The 18,684-nt window shown below is 38.4% G+C and overlaps 3 protein-coding genes across 3 annotated transcripts; 1 reads left to right on the top strand and 2 right to left on the bottom strand.

Moving 5' to 3' along the window:
* Nucleotides 1-544: 544 nt before the first annotated feature.
* Nucleotides 545-6,804, bottom strand: LOC131786662 (kelch-like protein 8). Its single transcript, XM_059103733.2, has 5 exons — nt 5,861-6,804; nt 3,370-3,659; nt 2,442-2,872; nt 1,890-2,042; nt 545-1,803 (listed from the first exon to the last, which is right to left on the bottom strand). Exons 1-5 carry the CDS (start codon nt 6,230-6,232, stop codon nt 1,364-1,366), a joined length of 1,686 nt encoding a protein of 561 aa, XP_058959716.2. The 5' UTR covers nt 6,233-6,804; the 3' UTR covers nt 545-1,363.
* Nucleotides 6,805-7,899: 1,095 nt separating this feature from the next.
* Nucleotides 7,900-10,797, bottom strand: LOC131786690 (glutamate receptor ionotropic, kainate 2-like). The gene has a single exon (XM_059103765.2). The coding sequence runs from the start codon at nt 10,795-10,797 to the stop codon at nt 7,900-7,902; it is 2,898 nt and encodes a 965-aa protein (XP_058959748.2).
* Nucleotides 10,798-11,852: 1,055 nt separating this feature from the next.
* Nucleotides 11,853-18,031, top strand: LOC131786646 (dual specificity protein phosphatase 22-B). The gene is made up of 8 exons (XM_059103706.2): nt 11,853-11,974; nt 13,044-13,077; nt 13,892-13,974; nt 14,411-14,460; nt 15,332-15,376; nt 15,662-15,691; nt 16,549-16,720; nt 17,142-18,031. Exons 1-8 carry the CDS (start codon nt 11,954-11,956, stop codon nt 17,403-17,405), a joined length of 699 nt encoding a protein of 232 aa, XP_058959689.1. The 5' UTR covers nt 11,853-11,953; the 3' UTR covers nt 17,406-18,031.
* The last annotated feature ends 653 nt before the right edge of the window (nt 18,032-18,684 follow it).

Here is an 18,684-nt window from a genome sequence, read left to right as displayed (position 1 = left end):
AGTATAATAAAAGATCTTGGTAAATTCTAATGCCTTTTTTCGCCATTTTTTCTTAATTCTATATTTAGACTATTAATTTTTAATGTTTGGTTTTACTCTGTTATTTTTGCATTTTGCTTTGTTTGTCATTTTTGTCGTTGGTTGTTGTGGATTTCACGCTTTTTACCAGCGCCAAAGTTTCTCAAGTTGTTGGGTGCCTGAGTCACGGTTTTCAAGACTCAATTCCGGCGATTTCCTCAGATTCGAAAAGTATGCGTCACCATACAAAACGTGACAAGGTGTTCTCACATTTTCGGATCCAGGGTTTGCTCAGGCTATACGCTCGGGGTTTACAGTGATTGTTTAAAAAACCTTAACTAAGACCGCATAACCGAGCAGAGTGTGGCTCAAGAGTTGGAGAAACTGAGCCCGGGTGAGAACATTGTGTTGGACCAAATTTCTGTTTGAGAAAGATTTTCAGATTACTTTTTCTTACTCTTTTATTTTATACTTGACACAACAAGCCCAACAAAGTGAACAGTTACCAAACAAAATGACGTCCTTCTTGTTTTTATTCAAAGATACTTACACTGAAAAAAGAGACAAGGAAAAAAGATCAATCTTAGCGCACATGATTGATTTTGGGGCACATGTTCATCCTTAAAGAATGTAATTTAATTTGCATGGTATATCGAAACATTCCTTTCTTTCCAACGTTTGGACTGAGACCCTCTTGTTATAGCCTGCGAGCAGGTTCCCATCATTTACGCTTCGCCAAGAGCGTTTTTTCGCCTGCGGGAAAGTAGGAGGCCTTGATCAACGCTGGCCGGCGAGAGCTCTTCTGCAAGGGGTCTAGCAATGATAATGTGGCACTATTAGTGCCAGACCCCCTGTAAACTTCCCTTTATATATATCGTTCTGCAGCGCGAAGACGAGGCCTACCCGCAAGGTTAGTTTTGTCATAGTGCCAGTTTTTCACTAGTTTGAATCATTTCAACACCCCGCGTAAGCCACGTTTAATCAAAGGTTCCGTACTACAGTTTGCTATCATAAAAACCAAACACACTAATGATAATGTCTACCTTCGGTTGTAACTCTCTTTAAAGTTCCTCCTCTTACCTTTCGATTCCTATTTAACTAAGCATCCGAAAAAGTAGCCATTTCATACAAAGGGCACTACTCAACTACAATGTCTATAGATCAGTGCATTCGGAGAGCTAGAACATATTACTTTATAGTATTTTGATAATGTTCAATACGGTTAGCAGAAAATTCCTTTTGAAACTTTATAGTTTTTAGTTTCGCACTGTGTCGGCCTGCTCGCTTTACAGGTGTCATCACAAATTTTTGATTTATGGCTTATACCTGTCTTTAAACTGTTTTCCTAAAATGGCAGATAAAACACGCAACTCATGCTAAAGTTATTCTCTCCCGTCGAGCCAACATTTTTCCATTGCTTAGCTACCACATCAAAACACTCAATTGACTTCACACCACGTCCACCGATGCAGAAGATCTGATTATCTCGTGTTACAAGTCCAAAATCATTCCTTGAGTCTTGCATTTTTTCATTTAGTATGGTCCAGCTCTTTGCCTTCGGGTCGAACACCTCTATCGTGTCCAGGCTCCGCTCGTTGTTCCTGCCGCCCACAACATATACCAGCCCATCTATCGCGCATGCTCTCAAAAGAAAACGCGGGAAGTTCATTGACTTCAAAGAGGTCCACTTTTCTTGTTTTGTGTCATAGCGTTCGATGGAGGCTAAGGCCCCATCTGGGCTGTGTCCACCAATCACGTACAGTTTACTAGACAAAAATGTCACACCTGTGAAAAAAAATACTATTAGAGGGGGACAGAGGTTGCGTAAGAGTTAAGTGACTTGTCTTTGCGATAAAACAATTGGGAAATACCTGGACATCGCCTGCTGTTACTCATATTTGGAAGATCTGTCCACTCCTGTGTTTCCAGATTAAATTCATAAGCTGATTCTCCTTTCTGCCTTCCACCCACCACAAAAATACAATCTTTTCCTGCACAAACACCTGAATCACGGACGTCAACACCTGTAACATAATTTTTTTATATATATCAAAGACATAAATCTAACACTAAAAGAAACAACATTTTGCTAAACCTTAACAAAGCAGAAAAACAGAAGTGCACCTGTGCTAAGGAAATCACCTCGGATGGCTCCTTACACCTTGTGGTAAAAATTGGGAGGGGCACTGAGGTAGTTTACATGCCACAGAGAACAACAGGACTCGAAATAGTCCTTTTCACGATCCCAATTAAAGTAAGATGATGAACCCTCACCAAGCGTGCGCTGATCTGGAATATTTACCCGTTTCATAGCCATCCATTACAAAAGCAGGCAAGGCATTTTTCATTAGGTAACGTCCTATTAAACTCTATAACTATTATGCGGGAATTTCAGTCGTGCAATACAGAGCACTCAATCTCACCTTCACCCACTTCAGTCCAGCAAAGTTCCAACAAATTAAACTTGTCAACTTTGTTACTGCACACGCAATAAAGTTCATGTCCCACGACAACTGCGTAGCGGTTTTCGCTCAAACTCTCTACGGTTCCCGCCGGTCCTGTCATCTCATGGCAGCGCACGCATGCGCAAGTCACCGAATCGAATCGTTCCACGAGGTTTGTTCTACAGCTAATAACATAGATCACGTCTTGTGGCTTTCTTGCAAAATCTGATTTAGATGTTTGTGTTTTGTGTGTGTTGTTCCCAGATGCGTGTTGGTCTAAAGCCTCCTTCACCCGATCGACGCAAATATTGTACTTTTCACAAAGATTTGGAACGATTTCTTTGGTGAGGTACTTTGACGGGATCTGTTCAAAATGGATCTCCCTGAACACTCTTTCTGCCTTGCTTGCTCTGCCAAAAAAGGAAAACTTTCTGTTATCATGTATCTTCCATGGGACCAGGGGTAGGGGGGTGGGGTGCGAAGGATCTTTTAGGAGGGGAACACATGGTTTTCAGGGAGAACGGAGGCGGGATTGGTCGTTTCCAACAGAGTATAGGGAGGGTTCTGTTTTAAAATGACCGCCGATTAATTGGCCAATGAAGGGAAATCGTAAGAATGTTACAGAGGCCTCTGGGGGGGATCAGGTAAATTTCATCGTAGTGTGACTTTTGCAAACTTGCATAAGAATTTTTTTTTAATTTTTCATTTCTTAGCTCTTAATTATATAAGTCGTCTTTATATGTCAGTGTCCAGTGGTGAAAGCCATTGCTTCGCTTTCCGAAGCGCTAGTTGTTCCAAGACTATTTGTCATGATCCACTGACGTGTCCCCCACTTCAACTTTGTACAATACGTTCCTAAATGTGCGCCGACCCACCGCTATTTCTATTTGTTTATAAAACAGCTTACCTTCCATTTGGGTCCTGTCTGAACCACCTATAAACTGCCTCGTACACAGTCTCCTCGCGTTTAACTCGTATATTTTCGCTTCCAATTACTTCGATTAGGTGCTCAGCGGACATTGCCAAAAAGTCAGGCTCTTTAAGTAGGCTCTTGAAGTTCCAGTCAACAAAACGGTCAATTTTAGCTTTGAAATTTGTAAGTTTAAGTTTATGGGCTAAGCTTTGAAACCGCAGACAGTTGGATGCTTGAAGGTTTGAAATGACAAATTCCTGGAGCTCTTCAACAATTTCTTGTATCTACAAGAAATAAATATGACATTTTGATCTTAATGGGAATTGGCTCTATGAATAGGTTGCAGGAAATTCAGCTAAAAGATAATGCAGAGTAAGTTGGAAGTTTAGTGAGCGATTTTAAATACGGCCAGGGCTTAGTGACTGCTTTTTACTAAATTATCTTTAGGATCAAGGATCATAACCAAAGCAAACCAGGGCACCCAAGCAGGAGAAAGGTAAAGATATCCAGGTGAAAAAATGAACTGAGATTAAAACACTAGGTTTTAGTTCAGGAAATGTTTTTCTTATTTGAATAATGGGCCAAGTTGTCGAGAGAAAAAATTTCATATAGATGCCAAAACTAGAGAAAGATAATATTCGTCATAGCACGAGCATGGATAAAGAAAAAATTCTGAGTTCCTATGAGGAATCGAAACTCAAACCTTCGGATTCCGAGCTCCGATGCTCTACCACTGAGTGACAGAGACTCTATGGATGAGCAAGACCCATCACGAAAACTAGTTCGGAAGGATCCAGCCTATTCTCACTGATTCTTAAGTTCTGTGATTGGTAAAAAAAAAAAAAACCGCGAAACTTTCCTAATCAACAGCTATTTGATTAGGGTAATTTAGTGTTATCAGCTGAGTTGAAAACGTAAATTGGCCACCGTAAAGAGTTTAAAGGCTGACGTATCGAGCGCTGGCCCTTCATTAGAGCAATGGCTCTGACAAAGGGCCAACGATCGAAACTTCAGCCTTTAAACTTTTTACGGTGGCTAATTTACGTTTTCAACTCAGTTAATAACTTTAAATTACCCTGTTATACTCTCCCACCGACGCAGCACCACAGTTTCTTTAGAAACTTACTCCAGCTATTTGCCTACTATCCTTTTCCCACGTTTGTACCGTTCACCTGCATTTCAATCCGATTTCTCATTGGCCACTCGGAATCTTTAGCTTTGTTTTGATTGAACGGTGTGATAACTCTGGTGTTGGTTTTCACGCCACTCGATAGACACGCCTACGCATGTGGACAAGACCATGAAGACCCGTTTCGAATAACGGAAACTTTAAATCGCGGTTAAAAAAATGCCAAAAAATCATTGTTTTTCAGCTTATCGAGAGAAAATCAACATGTTTCGGCTTAGTGGAGTAGGTTATATTCGAGCTTGTCCCAACTTCGCAATGATTTTTTCCCGCATTAAGAGCGCTTTTTTGTCAATTAATTTTCGAGTTAGAGAACGAAACATATTTCCTACACCACAGAATATTTTCGTTCAAGATTCCTTTGCCTTTTACAGAAATAAGCAGCGAGTCATGAGATCTGAGCACAAGACCGGCGGACAGCATTTGACACATGTCCATAAAATTTGTTGCCCTTGGTTTTTCTTCTTCACCTGCGCTTTTTGAATGAACTATTTGGAAAGGCAGGAAAATTGTTGAAAGGAACTGTAATTGCGTCAAAAAGGAGCAAATCATGGTTAATTTGAATTTGTCTCTGGTTAAATTTTTCCCTCTGTGTCTCGGTTACTAATGGAAACTATTCTTTCATGTTACTGATAAAACCAACACCTGGAGATTACAAACGTTTCTAACGTAAATCATGTGTTTTTCTCCCTTTTTCGTGGTCAATGTTTCCTAAGAGAGCAACTCGGAAATGAACTCTTTCATTTCAGTTTTGTAATCAAAATTCGTTACAAAGTTTTATTAGTTATCGAATTATATCAGGCTTAATTACGATTATAATATGAAAATTCGAACGAGGCAGCCGACAATACTGCTCATATTGTCGCCTCAACGGAACGAAATTACTTTTTCAATATTATGCTGACCAAAAGTTATGACACACTTCAACAGGATCCGATTCACAAATTCACATCAGTTGGAATACGCCGACGTCGAATTCCGCCGGAAAAAATCAAATACGAAATTTCAAGAAAATGAGCATCAGTACATTCATCCTAAAGCAAATATTACATACGCAAGAAATGTTGCTCTTTCAGAGACGGGAGAAAACATTTCACATCACACTGCTAATAAAGTCATTTTGTCCGGCTGATAGTTACTTGTTCATGTTACAAATGTAATATGCTAAGTTATAAGGCTTAAGTTGAAAATCTTTCTCACTGTAAAAAGAAAATTTTCTTGTGTAAATCATATTGTGTCCAACGACAAATGATGGTTGAAATTTAAAGTTCAATTTATTTAAACAAAATCATGTCAAACCTGTAAGAGGGAAGCCAGTGAAAGAAGCTCTTCGCAGTTGTCTGTGTTAATTACCAAGTTGCCAGAGTAGAAATAATCTAAAATCAATCTCACGGTGTCTTCTCGAAAAATGCTTGGCAAAGCAATTTCTTGTTGAAGTGTTCCAGAATTTTCCGAAGCAAAGATATTTCGTATGTACGGCGAGTTGCCAGCGAGAATCAAGCGGTGAGCAGCAAACGTTACATTGCCTACTTTCAATGTCACATCGCAAAGTTCCATATTAGATCTCATATTGTAAAAACGATCAAATATAGCGGCAAAATAACACGGATTTGAACTGTAGTCTATCCGTTTGCTTGCCCTTGGGTTATTATTCTGCTTAGAGCTTGCCATTCTCAAAGCCTTTGTCGCAGTTTCAGAATTGGATTATACAGAGATCATGCGCAAAATAGTCTTAAAAGATAATACACGTTATGATTGTATTTCCATTTTCGCCGTCGTCCATTATGTTCAGGCTGAGCATTATGTCTCTTCAAGGCGGAAAGTGTCACTTGGAGGCTACCTTATCTCTCCAGCTGCGCCATTCGACGTACACTTAAAAAAGAAGTCCTTGATTCATCACCTTGTCATGCGAAAGACCAATCACATTTAACGAGGTCTCCTATTTAGACAATTTCTGTGTCAATAAATCAGCTGCAATGAACCACATTGTCGAAGTAAGATAGATATTGCGTGTGGGATTGACACTTCATCTCGTTGGACACTCGCATTATTTTGTTTGGAGAACTAGCGATTCCATCAGCGCAAGGTTTGTATTTCAGTAGTTGGCCTCAAGCAGTTCCGTTTTTCTTTGTTTATTCCATCAGTTGACGTGGCCATAGTAATTATCCAATCGACTCAGCAGTTTAATGTTTCCGATAATAACTTTGGCTCAGCATCATCTAATAACTCTTTCCTAACTTAAAATACCATTCAGAGGTTCTCTACCAATAGTTTTTCTCCCTCAACTGAAGAAAATGTTAAAGCGTCATCGAGTCGCCGCCTTATATAACTAATCTTTTGTTTGTGACAGCTTATCTCATGCACTGCTGCAAAAAAAAAAACAGTGATTACTTTCCTGTATTTAATCTCTATGGCGTCAAAGGTATATTAGAATAAAACTCATATCAGTTATCGCAGCTGCTATAGAAAAGCCGCTTCGAACGATGACGACAGCCTTTCCAGAACTCTACGGCTTCGCTATTTCGCTGCTTCGTTGCTACCTTCAAAACCTCAACGGAAATTGAAACTGGTTAGTTTCAAGCAGCTGTGAACCCCTGAGATAAATAAATTTCTCTGCAATAAAATCTCGCAAGATGGCATTTAATTTTTTAAATCAGATATAATTTCTCTCCTAAGTGGTCAAGAAAATTGTTATTTCTAAGCACACTTAAAAAAAATATTAGTTTTTTGGGGCAAGCGCGGTTTCACATATAGTTGAACGTAATGAGATTTTAATAATATTTTTTTCTAAATTGGCTCGTAATAAGTAACCAAGGCTATTAAATCCCATTTGATATGAATCGAAATTCTCCTTTTTAGCAGCTATATCGTCATTGGTTAACAGAGCTAGGCGTTAGATAAAAATAATACGCTTCAGATGATACTGAGTTGGTGTAATTTAATCACTTATTTACTAGTTGGTGTATGAGAAGTTGCGCGAAAAAATAAATGTTGATCACTAATTGCTTTCAATTGTCTGGCTATTTGCTGGTTCTCTTACATCTTATCTTCTCGCTGATCAGTAAAAAAAAAAAAAAAAAAAAAAGGAAGCTTTCCCAGTATAAGCATATGCTGCAAAGGGCATCCACAATAGTTCAAATCCTTCGGAAGAAAAAACTTGAAATTGATAGAAAATCAAACGTATAAATCAAAGGACATACTCATGCGCGGATCTTGGTATATACATTCAAACATGAGAAGTGTCCAAAATGTGAGTCAATATTAAATTTTAATGAAAAATAGTTATATTCTTCCAATCCTCTAACAGCAAGTCTTTCTAGCTGGAAGTCAACTATTTATTACACTTCTTGGATTATAATACTTTCATTGCAGCTTTCTACACTTTCAGATTTGTCCTCTACCGACCTAACCTCCAAGAAATCTTTTTCCAGATTCACTTTTCCTTTTCCTCTGCCACGCCCTAAGGAAAATCCCGCGATAAATGTTTCGATTTGACTCATTCTGGTCCTCATTTGGCTACCAATAGACCATGAAATTCTAGGGAGATCATCTCGAAGTCTAAAGTCTTCCATTGTGCTACGCCTTCGCGTCTTTAGTGCCTCCCACAGCGTGTGAGGTGCGTTCGGATCATTTTCGTTTTTTGTCAAGTGCGATGCCAAAACCCACTCAAAGACAAGCACAATAAGACTTACTAGAACACCAGCGCCAAGAATTATGAAGACTCCCGCCATGTCATTCAATCCCAATTGTATGCCGCTATCACTGCTAAGGTATTCCTGAGCTGTGAAGCAGTCCTCATGAGTATGCAACCACTTTTGTTCAAGGTTGTCCATGAAGCCATCCTGGCGCAGTTGTAAGATTACTTGGCTTAACTGCTTCGTGTATTTAGAGCCCTTAGGCAGGCCAATACCGTAACCAATCTTGCCAAACAGCTTACCGATGGTTGTTAGAGACCCACAAGGCTCAGCAGAGTGCACTGAATGCTCCAAGACGATAGAGTCCCAAATGAAGGCGAAATTACCTCTCTTCACCTTATTAATTCCTTCATCACTGCTGGCGACGAGGGTATGATGGTACTTCATATACTGCCACATAGTCACGAATACGGGAATAGGAGATGACTCAAAGAACGCCTGTGGCTGGCTGTTACGAACGGTACCATACGAAATAGATTCCTGGCCTGCAAGGTCTTCCATGCTGCTTATTGGAGAACTAAACCTTTTTAAAGTGAGAAACGCGGCTAGATTTGCTGTATACGCCGAGAGAAGGATCCCAATTGCAAACCACCAAACTGTGACAACGGTCCTTCCAGAAGCCGAAACTGGGTGCAAACTGTCAGAGGTTTTGCCGACATAGTACATTGCAGATGTCCATAATGCATTAGTTAGGCAAAGATTGTGTTTTTGCTTCTCGTACTCCTTTGGTATTTTACGATTGGCTACGTTAAGGCATCTACCATAAAATCCATAGGGACTAACAGTACTAAAAAGCCAAATTAGAAAGCCAATTGTCAATGTGGCAGCGAGTATCACCAACCACAAATGAAGATGAAAAGGTTTGAAAAACGTATAATACTCAACTTTGTCAATGACAGTTTTAACAAGGGCCGTCAGTCCTAGATCAATAAAAGGCTGGGTAAAATCGATGACTTTTTGTCTTTCTGAGCTAACTGTAAACGCAGCCACAGCCATATCAGCTCTTCCCTCGATCAGCTCCTTAACCATTCCATTCCATTCTTTAGAGATTGGGTCCTGTGAACCGTAGCTATTGTCTGGCACCAGGTATATTTCGTACGAAAATTTTAAAATTTTTTTTAGTTCTTCCAGTAGTTCCATGCAATAACCTTGTAATTGGGGTTTTCCTGTGTATGTGGACGACCTTCGCACGATAAAAGGTTTTTCTTCAATGGTGACAACTGTTATGGTCCGATTTTCCAAAGATACGGAGGTGTCTACAGGAGCGATCGTTTTCCCAGACGACCATATTATCTCCTTTTTTGTGTCCATTACCAGCCCATTAATTGAGTCCCATCGAGCAACTGTCTCAAAACCATACGAGCGCATGTTGACGATGTCAAATCTTGCTTCGGATGGAGAGCGGTTAGTGCCAAAGAGCTTGCGATCTATGACACCAGAAGTATTGACCTTTGTGATGTAATCTAAAAGAGTGGCTCCAATTTCACTGAATGAGGATCCCTCGCCTTTGTCTGCACCAAACTTCAAGCCCTTTGTGCTTGTTACATTGTGACCGTCTTCGACCATGTTGTGAATTGCCTTTGCCAAAACCAAGACTGAGTCAAAGACATGTCCCACAGTCGAATCTCTTTCAAGAGGTGCTTTTTCGTATCCTTTTCCTTCCCACATGCTTTTAAACTTTTCGTATTTGCTTCCACCGAACGAATTCCTGATGCCTACAATACCTTGAAGATACCTCGGTATGGGTTGCCCATTGTCATAAAGTCCATCAAGGGCAAATGCTCCATTTGTGACAAGCCACACCCATCCATCAATCATTCCAAGATCACTGGCTTGTTTTAGAATTGTGCGAACGTTGCTGGCGATGCAGTTTACCAAAACGATCCTAGCACCTCGACTTCTTATGTGCAGAAGTTGTTTCGTCGCGTTTACCTTTGACGCGTTACTAAACTCTTGGAAACTTTCCACGGCTAGAAAGGTCCATCCCTTGTGAGAGGCAATGTCTTTGAACATAACTAAACCGTTAAGTCCAAAATCACTCCGGGATGTTAACACTGCTAGGTTTGTCCACTTGAAATGTGACACAAAGTCGACCATAGCACGATTTTCAATTGCATCACTGCTACTCATGCGTAATAGATATCCGTACGAGTGAGGAGAAAAGTCGAATATAGGATCCGTTGCGTAGGGAGCTAATTGCGGGATGTGAAAACCAGTGCATAGTGGCTGGGTGACTTTAATTGTAGACGAAGTGATTGGTCCGACAATTGCAACCGCTCCACTCTGAATCTGCCAATAAGTTGCATCCACATTGGAAAAACTGTTACTCCAATCAGTTTGATTCACCAAAGGAACGAGAACGGTGCTCGGAAGCAATGTCGTATCGTTGTTGACATACTCCACTCCAAGATTAAAAGCTAATAGTTCTTTAGAGTTTTCTTCGTTGCAGAATATTCCTCCGATCTTTGCGTAGTTCGAGCCGGAAACACTCAAAGAGTACGTTAAAGAGGCAAAAAGAAGTAAAAGTTGATGTTTTGCCATCTAAAAACTTAACTTTCCTTTTCTCGTTCGAGTGTAAATTGTCAGCTGTTTAATCATCTACGTCACAAACAGCGATATAATCAGTTTCCCGCTCACGCGAGCGCCCTACGGGCCATACGATAAATATGTACTTACTTATTGATTTAACGTACGATAAATATGTACTTATTTATTGAAACAGAGACAGTTTCGAGTTTGTCAAGAAAACGTTCTCAAACACAAAGTGTGGATCTTTTTTGTTAAATCCAACGAAGTTTGCCCAATCAATTTGAGCTGAGGAAAACAGAATGTTTTCTGCGTTAGCTTCAGTTTTGCGTTCCGGTCCATCATGGAATCAATGTTAAATGGAGTTCTCGATATCACAGTACGAACCACCGTAACAACAGGTAAAGACGAGGAGTACTCTAAAGTGGAGATGAATGGTTATCCGGCTACTTCATCTCATGAAAACTTATTTCTTGAACGAACTTTTCATTTCATCTCTCTACAGATCCTGTCCTGAGGAAAGAAGCTCATACCATTTAGTGACCGGCTGTTCAAAGGGTGGATAACATTATCCACTGGATAAATCTCTATCCGGTGAATCGTGCAGTACACAGCGTTATTGACCGAGCGTGAGGTCTGAGGGAAGATGGATGGATGGATATTGGCCGGGTTCTTTTTTGCGTTTTTATGGACTGAGACGAAATCGAAATTCCTATCTTTCTTATTCTATTAGTGCTAGTCCCTTTTTTGTATAGTATGAAAACGAGACAGAGAGGACTTGAAGTCAATTCTAATTCTGCTTTCCCCCAAGAATAAGAGAAAATAATAATTTAAAAAGGAATATGAGATTCGTATGTATGAAGGAATAAAGACGATTGGAAATAAACTTTTTAACGCTATTTTTACTGCGCTGAATTCGAAAACGAAATTCCAATTGCATTGTGTTCGCCATTTAAAATAATAACTAATAAATAATAACTCATGGATTCGAACGAGTGGCGTTTATGCAAGTTTCTGTCAGGCGCAACAATTGTTTTTAACACAGGACACGAGCGAGGGACTGGCGTCAACACATCTAATGGCGGAAATGGACATCCCTACATGAAAACTCAAATTTGTTTTTTTCATAAAAAGCCGATTTGCTGCTCCGGCCTCACTTTAACGTCAAAACATGGGGAATGGAATGAACAAGGTATGAAATCTCCTCTTCGTTTCTCTTTTGTAATATTCTTGCGTTTTTCGACAATATTTCCAACTTTGACATCGTCTGTACCGCTAGTGTGGATTGCAGAATTTATTCTAAAAAGCTGTCGATCGCAGCAAAGATCTGTGTTATTTTCTCTTATTGATTGGGAAGCCAACAGTTGTAAAAAGGGTTTGTGTTAAATGCAGGTTAAAATTCTTAGTACGCTTGTTATTCAAAGACGGGAACATGGTTTTTTGCGCTCAAATTAAGGCAAACATAATTCATGTTTCTCTTCCAAAATCTAAGTAAGTAGTATTTTGAGTGAGATTCTGTACATTTAGTGGTCAGTTATGGTATAAAGAGGTCTTGTGTATCGTGTCTTATAATACCCCTAATCTGTGGAACGTGTTAGTGGTCAACCTGTTTCAAGCGGTCACCCCGCCCGCTAAATACAGGTTCGCCTGTACATCTCGGTCTGAATATCTCAATAAAGCTACATGAAATGTTAATCAACTCATTTGTGTTATTTTTTCGCCTTCATGGGTGAAATTACCTATGGCTGGAGGCCGTTAAGAGAAGAAAAGGAGAAAGAGCTCGTGACTTGGCAGCTGTAGGCCACAACATCCTCCACTTCAAACTGGAATTAAGGCCAAACTGTTGAAAATCCTTCCTAACTGTGACTGCCGTTGATCGTTGAGGTGTTGCTCTATCCCTTCCCCAAATTTGAGCTTCAAAGCTCGAATATTTTTTTAGAAAATCAATGCTGAAATCATGAATACAGCTTTCTGAATATGATTAGTGCCAAACTCAGTGACAAGAGGAATTCATAGCATGCAAGCCGTTTCAAATTTACCAATCAGCACCTGGCATCCTGCAGTAGCCCTGTGCAGTTGATGTCGATGCACTGTAGGAGCTCTATCAGTGAGGGGCTCAAAAAGTAGGGACTACATGCATTACACTGGCATGATACTGGCTCTGTAAAAATATCATGGCTACTTGCATAGTTCTCCTTTTAAATTTGAAGTGTCTTAACCAAAGACTCATGTTTGTGATCACTTTATTTTATCTTAAACAGGTCCTTCCTGGACTTTATCTTGGCAACATCAGAGGTTTGACTTGATTTATTCTAAATAATTAATCATTTTACAAAAGTATTTTGAATACTAAGAAATTTAAGGTTTGATGTAAATTTTGGATATAAATTCAGGTATGCTCAGTTTTTGTTGATGTACCTTGCAGCATGCATGTCCTTGTAACCTAACAATATTATTCAAAAAGCATTCTTATTTTTAAAAGAAAAGTGAGAAATTATCTCTAACGGCTGTTCAAAGTTTACCTTCAAAATAGTGTTTTAAATTTTATTTGTTTCATTTTATATTTGCTTAATATTTTTTAATATATTATAGTTACATGTATTACATGGAGAAACCTTGATTGGTACTTTGATGAAATCTTTAATATTATTAGTAGTTTCATATAATCTGTATCGCACTGCTTGACAATTCAACCTTTTACCTGGCATGTGCCATCCCTTCCCTCCCTCCACCTTCCCTTTCCCACTGACAATAAGGAGGTTGGATGTGATCATGGTGTGATTATTGGTTATTTTTTCTTTGGGGCATAATACAATGTGATCAATCCTATCTTATATGAAGAACTTACCAGTAGAATAAGGCCAGACCACAATACTTGGAGCTCTATACCTTACTCTTGGTGTAAACTGTGTGGGGTTTTTAAACATCCCCTGCCACCCAATTTGCAATGAAGATGCTACAGACAGAGCTTATTGTTTTTATCCAAAAAGTCTCATTATTTGCACATGACATCAAAATGGCAGCAGATTCTCTTTCATTAAACCCTCAAACTCTGTGTGCAACCAATTGACTATATGAAAACTGGCTGTATAATGACTTTTTCTTTAAGATGCCAAGGACAAGGAACAGTTAACAAAGTATGGAATAACGCATGTTGTGTCCATTCATGATAATGCACAGGCACTGAATGAGGTAATTTACTGTTAATTTTAAAAATGTGCATTAATTTTTACTGACTTGTGTGTTTTCAGCTTTTCAAAGAGATTAGGGCCCATGAGCCATGATTTGTTTTGAGTAAATCATACAAGACTTGACTGGTATTATGTGATTGTGTGATTTCATTTACAATTGAATCAAATAACATAATCTGAAAAAAAATAGCCTTCATGTATATTTTCCTAACTTGAACAAAATAAATGACAAGGGGTCATGTTAACTTTTAATAACCTTCTAAAGAACCTCTGGATCAATTTTATTACTTCACTGGCTATATACTAAATTTTTCAGTTTCAAAATTATAATTGCCACATAAAAGAGTCTTAGAGTTTTTAGATTTGTGTAGGTTGAATAAATCGAGACCTATAATGGAGTTAAGAGTTCTTAACTGGGGCAATTTTCACCTTTTCAGAATCTAATTTACAAGTGTTTTCATGCAGCTGATTCTCCTGATCAAGAAATGTAGGTTATGTAATCCAGTAATTGTAAGAAAGAAATATTTTTAAGCAATCAATCATGGAAAAAGTTTTTAATAATGGTAATAGGACTGATTGGAGTCCAATTCTGTCTGTAATCGTATGAGTGATAACAAGATCGGACAACTGCGCAGTAGGAGTGTAATTTGCTTATCGTGAATATGATTTCAGACTGAATTGGAAGACACGAAGTCTTTTTACAAATTAATCTTGAAAATTAAAATTTCCAAGAAAAGAGGAATAGCCAAAATGTTTGCATTAAAAGACTGACAAAGGAGGTAACAAATTGTTTAATATCACTTTGAAATTGACTACAATCAAAATTAATTGAATATGATTGGTTGATTTAAACTACAACTTTGAATGTGATTGGCTTAGTGAACTGTCAGATAACAAACTGTCTGATAACAACTTGGCATGTGAATTAGTGGAGAAGAGGAGTTACTTTATAGCAAGGAAATTTTAATTTTTATGATTATTTTTGTCATAATTTTTATTAAAATAGTTGTAGTTTAATTGCAGAGGTAATTGTACAGATGTATGTGATCTGAATGTTTGTAATAATATGTGGGTAAATATTGACTTTGAGTACATATGTTGCTGTAGAACTAGAAGTTAGGCTAATTCAATGATACAATTGCATCAAGCCTAATCTTCTTGAAGGCTTAAATATATTGCTGCAATCTGAAAAGAAAAACACAGCAAATTCCATTCCAAGCTTGGGTAAATCTTTATGTTATAAAAGCTTTCCACACTTTGGTTTGTTTGATTTTTTATGGAGTCCAGCTACAGATGAGGGTTGCTCTTTCAGTGTTTGGAATAGCAACAATTGAGAAATCTTTTTTGCAAATTTTCAGATCAGTTTACTTCAAGGAGAGCATTGATTTTATTCACAACTGCAGGTAAATGATCCTCATAGAAAGATCCATATCCTTCGTCATCTTTACTTATTAGCTAGTTAGCGGATGTTTTGTCCCTGGATTGAAATGAATTTGGGTTAAACTGATTTTAAACCAGTTTTATAATTCTTTTCCTTTGATTCAGATAAATTATCATGCATAATTCTGAAGCAAAACAAAACAACACAAAAATTAAAAGTACATTTTAAAATTAACGTACATTTTAGGCTGTTAGCTACACTGTTAGTTGCATTTATTTGTAAGCAAGTTTATTTCCTTTTATTTCAGGTTAAACGGTGGAGCATGCTTAGTTCATTGGTAGGCAACTGATGATTTCTACAGTTCTGACTTCTCCTTTAATGAAAATGCAACTTATACAATTTATTAAGCAAATTGCTTTGTGAAGTTAAAATGAACAGTTGCCATTTCGACAATGGCAACTTGGAGGACTGAAAAAGATATGGATGTAATTTTAAAGCTTTTTTTATGTTGATAAGATTTTAATGGTTTTTTTATTAATATGCTTTTCGGAGCACATAAATTTATCTTTCAAAATCGAAATAAGTGATGACATATTTATGATAAAGAAACCAAAAACTGTTTTTTTCTTAAGAAAAGTGTTAACTAAACAAAGCGAGTGAGGTAAGTTAGTGAATGAATTTGAATGAATGTTCGATCTTGAGAGCGCCTTTCGAGTGAGTGTCGTAAAATTATTATCAAAGTTCCCGTAATCATAACGGCCAATCAGAGAAAGGAAAATTTTACAAGGAGCAAGTGAGACCTCAAATTAAAAAACACCATCAAACTGCCTGAAGCGCGGGAAAACGCGGGTGACTATGAAGCGAATGGTGAGTTTTATATTTGATTGGTTGAGAGAGTGGCGCGCATTTTCTGATTCAATTGTAAACAAAGGCTACCAAGGATACTATCTTTGCCGGGATTAGAAAAAGTTGCCCAGGTAAGAAGGGGGCCGTTGAAAATTTGATATTTTGAATAGTCCGGTATCGAATCGAATTGAAGGTTCGACTGTACAAAAGAGTTGTCCTATCCAAGTTGCTTATAGTTGTAAACTGAAGCTATATGTTCTTCAGACATGTGGCATGTTCACTTGAATTTTGTTTCTAGTGATTTTAATGAGCATTCCTTTTCTGTTGTTGCTGTTCTTTTTCCTCAAGCATGGCGGGAGTGTCTCGCTCAACAACACTTGTAGCAGCGTATATCATGGCAGTAACTCAGCTCGATTGGAGAGAGGCTCTTAAAGCAATTAAATGTGCAAGACCTATAGCTAACCCAAATTACGGATTTAAAAGACAACTACAAGATTTCTACAACTTACATGCACCTCAGGTGAGAGACATGCATTTTCATTTAGAAATGATACCTGTATCATGTAAGATAAACTTAAAAAGCCAAATTTAGTTCATGGTAAGCTTAATGTTTGACTCAGTACAGTTTCACAAAACCAACTTTTATGTTCGTCGCTTCTATTCCACCAGCACTAATTGTCCAGTGTTGCTTCCTGAGAGATCACCGTGATCCAATGTTTTTTCCTTTCCTGAGCTAGTTGCTTTAGCGTTACTAGAAGAAGAAGATTTAAACGCAGCGCTTGATCGGGGGGATGAGGTGAAGGAACTCGGAAACCAAGGACTTCTGGATTGCACGCCTCACTCCGTGCTCACAACTTCCCTTGTCGAAAGGGAAACTTTAGATAGAAAGTGATAATTTCAGTTTCTGAGTTTTCCATGAAACTTTGTTTTTATAAAATCAGGAACGTGAAAGACTAAAAAGAGAGTTTCCTAACCCAAAATATAATGACGAGGAATTACTCCGAGACGTTATGGCAAAAAGTGAGAACAACGATGATTCAGAAGATCGCACGGATGATGTTATGGACGCTTTATGTAGACATACACACAGGACTAAAATTCAATCAATCGACAAGGAAAATGAGGAAACAATGGATTCCATAGGCGAGGAAAAGATTGACTCAATAGGCGAGGAACCTCCACCGAATACAGCTGTAGAGAATTAGAATATTTTCGTAGGGTTTTTTGCTTTGTTTTTCAGTTTTTTTCGCGATTTATACTTCACTAGTTACATGTATTAGAAGAGAAATCATCACAAATGGAAGTTATACACAAATTCTAATCCAATTCCCACACTGGTGCTTTTACATAAAGTCTCAGATGTTCGTTTTATTGCTATTTAAGCAATAGACCGCACTTTCAATCGGTTTACCGTCGTAAAACCCCTCGTGGGATGCTGACAGAACATGAGAAATGTTTGTAATTCGTACACGCCAAGGGCACGTGGGGTACAAACTTTTTTAGTGTTCTCCTAACATTACGCCAATAAAACAATAGTAAGTGCGGTCTATTGCTTTTATGAAATACACGAGACAAGTTTCAATTTTCTTTGAGTTACAAGCAATAAACGATAGGTGTTTGACCAATTATGGCCCTCGTAGTATCTCAGTGATTTTAGAAACCAAGACAGTCTTGTACACCTAAAACGCCGTAAGAATTTCTGTCTCACGGGACTCAAAGCGGATTAATATGGGCGGCGATCATGCGCCGTTGTAATATTAGCTGAATATTTGAGATTATATTTTTATAAAGAAGCTTGTACAAATAAGTTACTTATTAAACTGATTGTAAAACAAGGAAAAACAAATGTGGTGGTTTTTATAGCAATAGTTCGCCTCCTAGACGTCTGTGTTAGCCCAGCTTGTAAGGCGCTCTAATTCGATTCGATTTTAGTCGCTTCTCCTCTGATTTTTACTTATTTGTCTTGACGTATAAAATTTTTATTTCGTTACTTTGTATAAATAGTGCGTTCTCAGCGATCAATAGGTGCTTCAGTTCTTGAGGTCGTTATTTTTTGCCTCGTTGGGGGGTATTATTCACAATAATATATATCTGATCCTCCCCTAGCCAAGGCTCTGTAGTATTCTAATGAGCCCCCCCCCCCCCTTGGTAGTGAATTTTCTATAGTGCCCCTCCTTTATTCTCTGTTAGCGACGGCTGATCCCCCTGATCTTCCCCCTGAAATCTAAATCATCCCCTAAAAAAATTCTCCGACCCCGCCTAAGCGATAAATTGATTTTTTCCTCGAAAGACCCGGAAGATTAGAGCAGGAGATAGTGAGGATTTCACGCAGCCAATGCCAGGATGTATCGGATTTTTTGCCGAAATTATTCTTCCGTCCATGTGTCGGGAAGCTTCGACTTCCTCTGGAAATAAGTTTGCGCTTAGGGTTTTGTTCGAGAGGAATACTTTATCAAGTTTACTCTCTGTAGAAAACCTTGCAGT

The sequence above is a fragment of the Pocillopora verrucosa genome, chromosome 3, assembly GCF_036669915.1.
Source record: "Pocillopora verrucosa isolate sample1 chromosome 3, ASM3666991v2, whole genome shotgun sequence".
NCBI classification, from domain to species: Eukaryota; Metazoa; Cnidaria; class Anthozoa; order Scleractinia; family Pocilloporidae; genus Pocillopora; species Pocillopora verrucosa.
The sequence above is the reverse complement of the archived record's forward strand: the minus strand, read 5'-3'. Positions and strand labels throughout refer to the sequence as shown.

Bases quoted from the DNA above. Each gene is read 5' to 3' on its own strand.
- LOC131786646 (XM_059103706.2), top strand. From the start codon at position 11,954: ATGGGGAATGGAATGAACAAG. The intron at 13,078-13,891 runs GTTTGACTTGAT...TTTTTCTTTAAG, and splicing joins TTATCTTGGCAACATCAGAG to ATGCCAAGGACAAGGAACAG. The intron at 15,377-15,661 runs GTAAATGATCCT...CTTTTATTTCAG, and splicing joins GATTTTATTCACAACTGCAG to GTTAAACGGTGGAGCATGCT.
- LOC131786662 (XM_059103733.2), bottom strand. From the start codon at position 6,232: ATGGCAAGCTCTAAGCAGAATAATAACCCAAGGGCAAGCAAACGGATA. The intron at 2,873-3,369 runs GTAAGCTGTTTT...CTTTTTTGGCAG, and splicing joins AGACAGGACCCAAATGGAAG to AGCAAGCAAGGCAGAAAGAG. The intron at 2,043-2,441 runs GTGAGATTGAGT...ATTATGTTACAG, and splicing joins CTGGACTGAAGTGGGTGAAG to GTGTTGACGTCCGTGATTCA.
- LOC131786690 (XM_059103765.2), bottom strand. From the start codon at position 10,797: ATGGCAAAACATCAACTTTTACTTCTTTTTGCCTCTTTAACGTACTCT.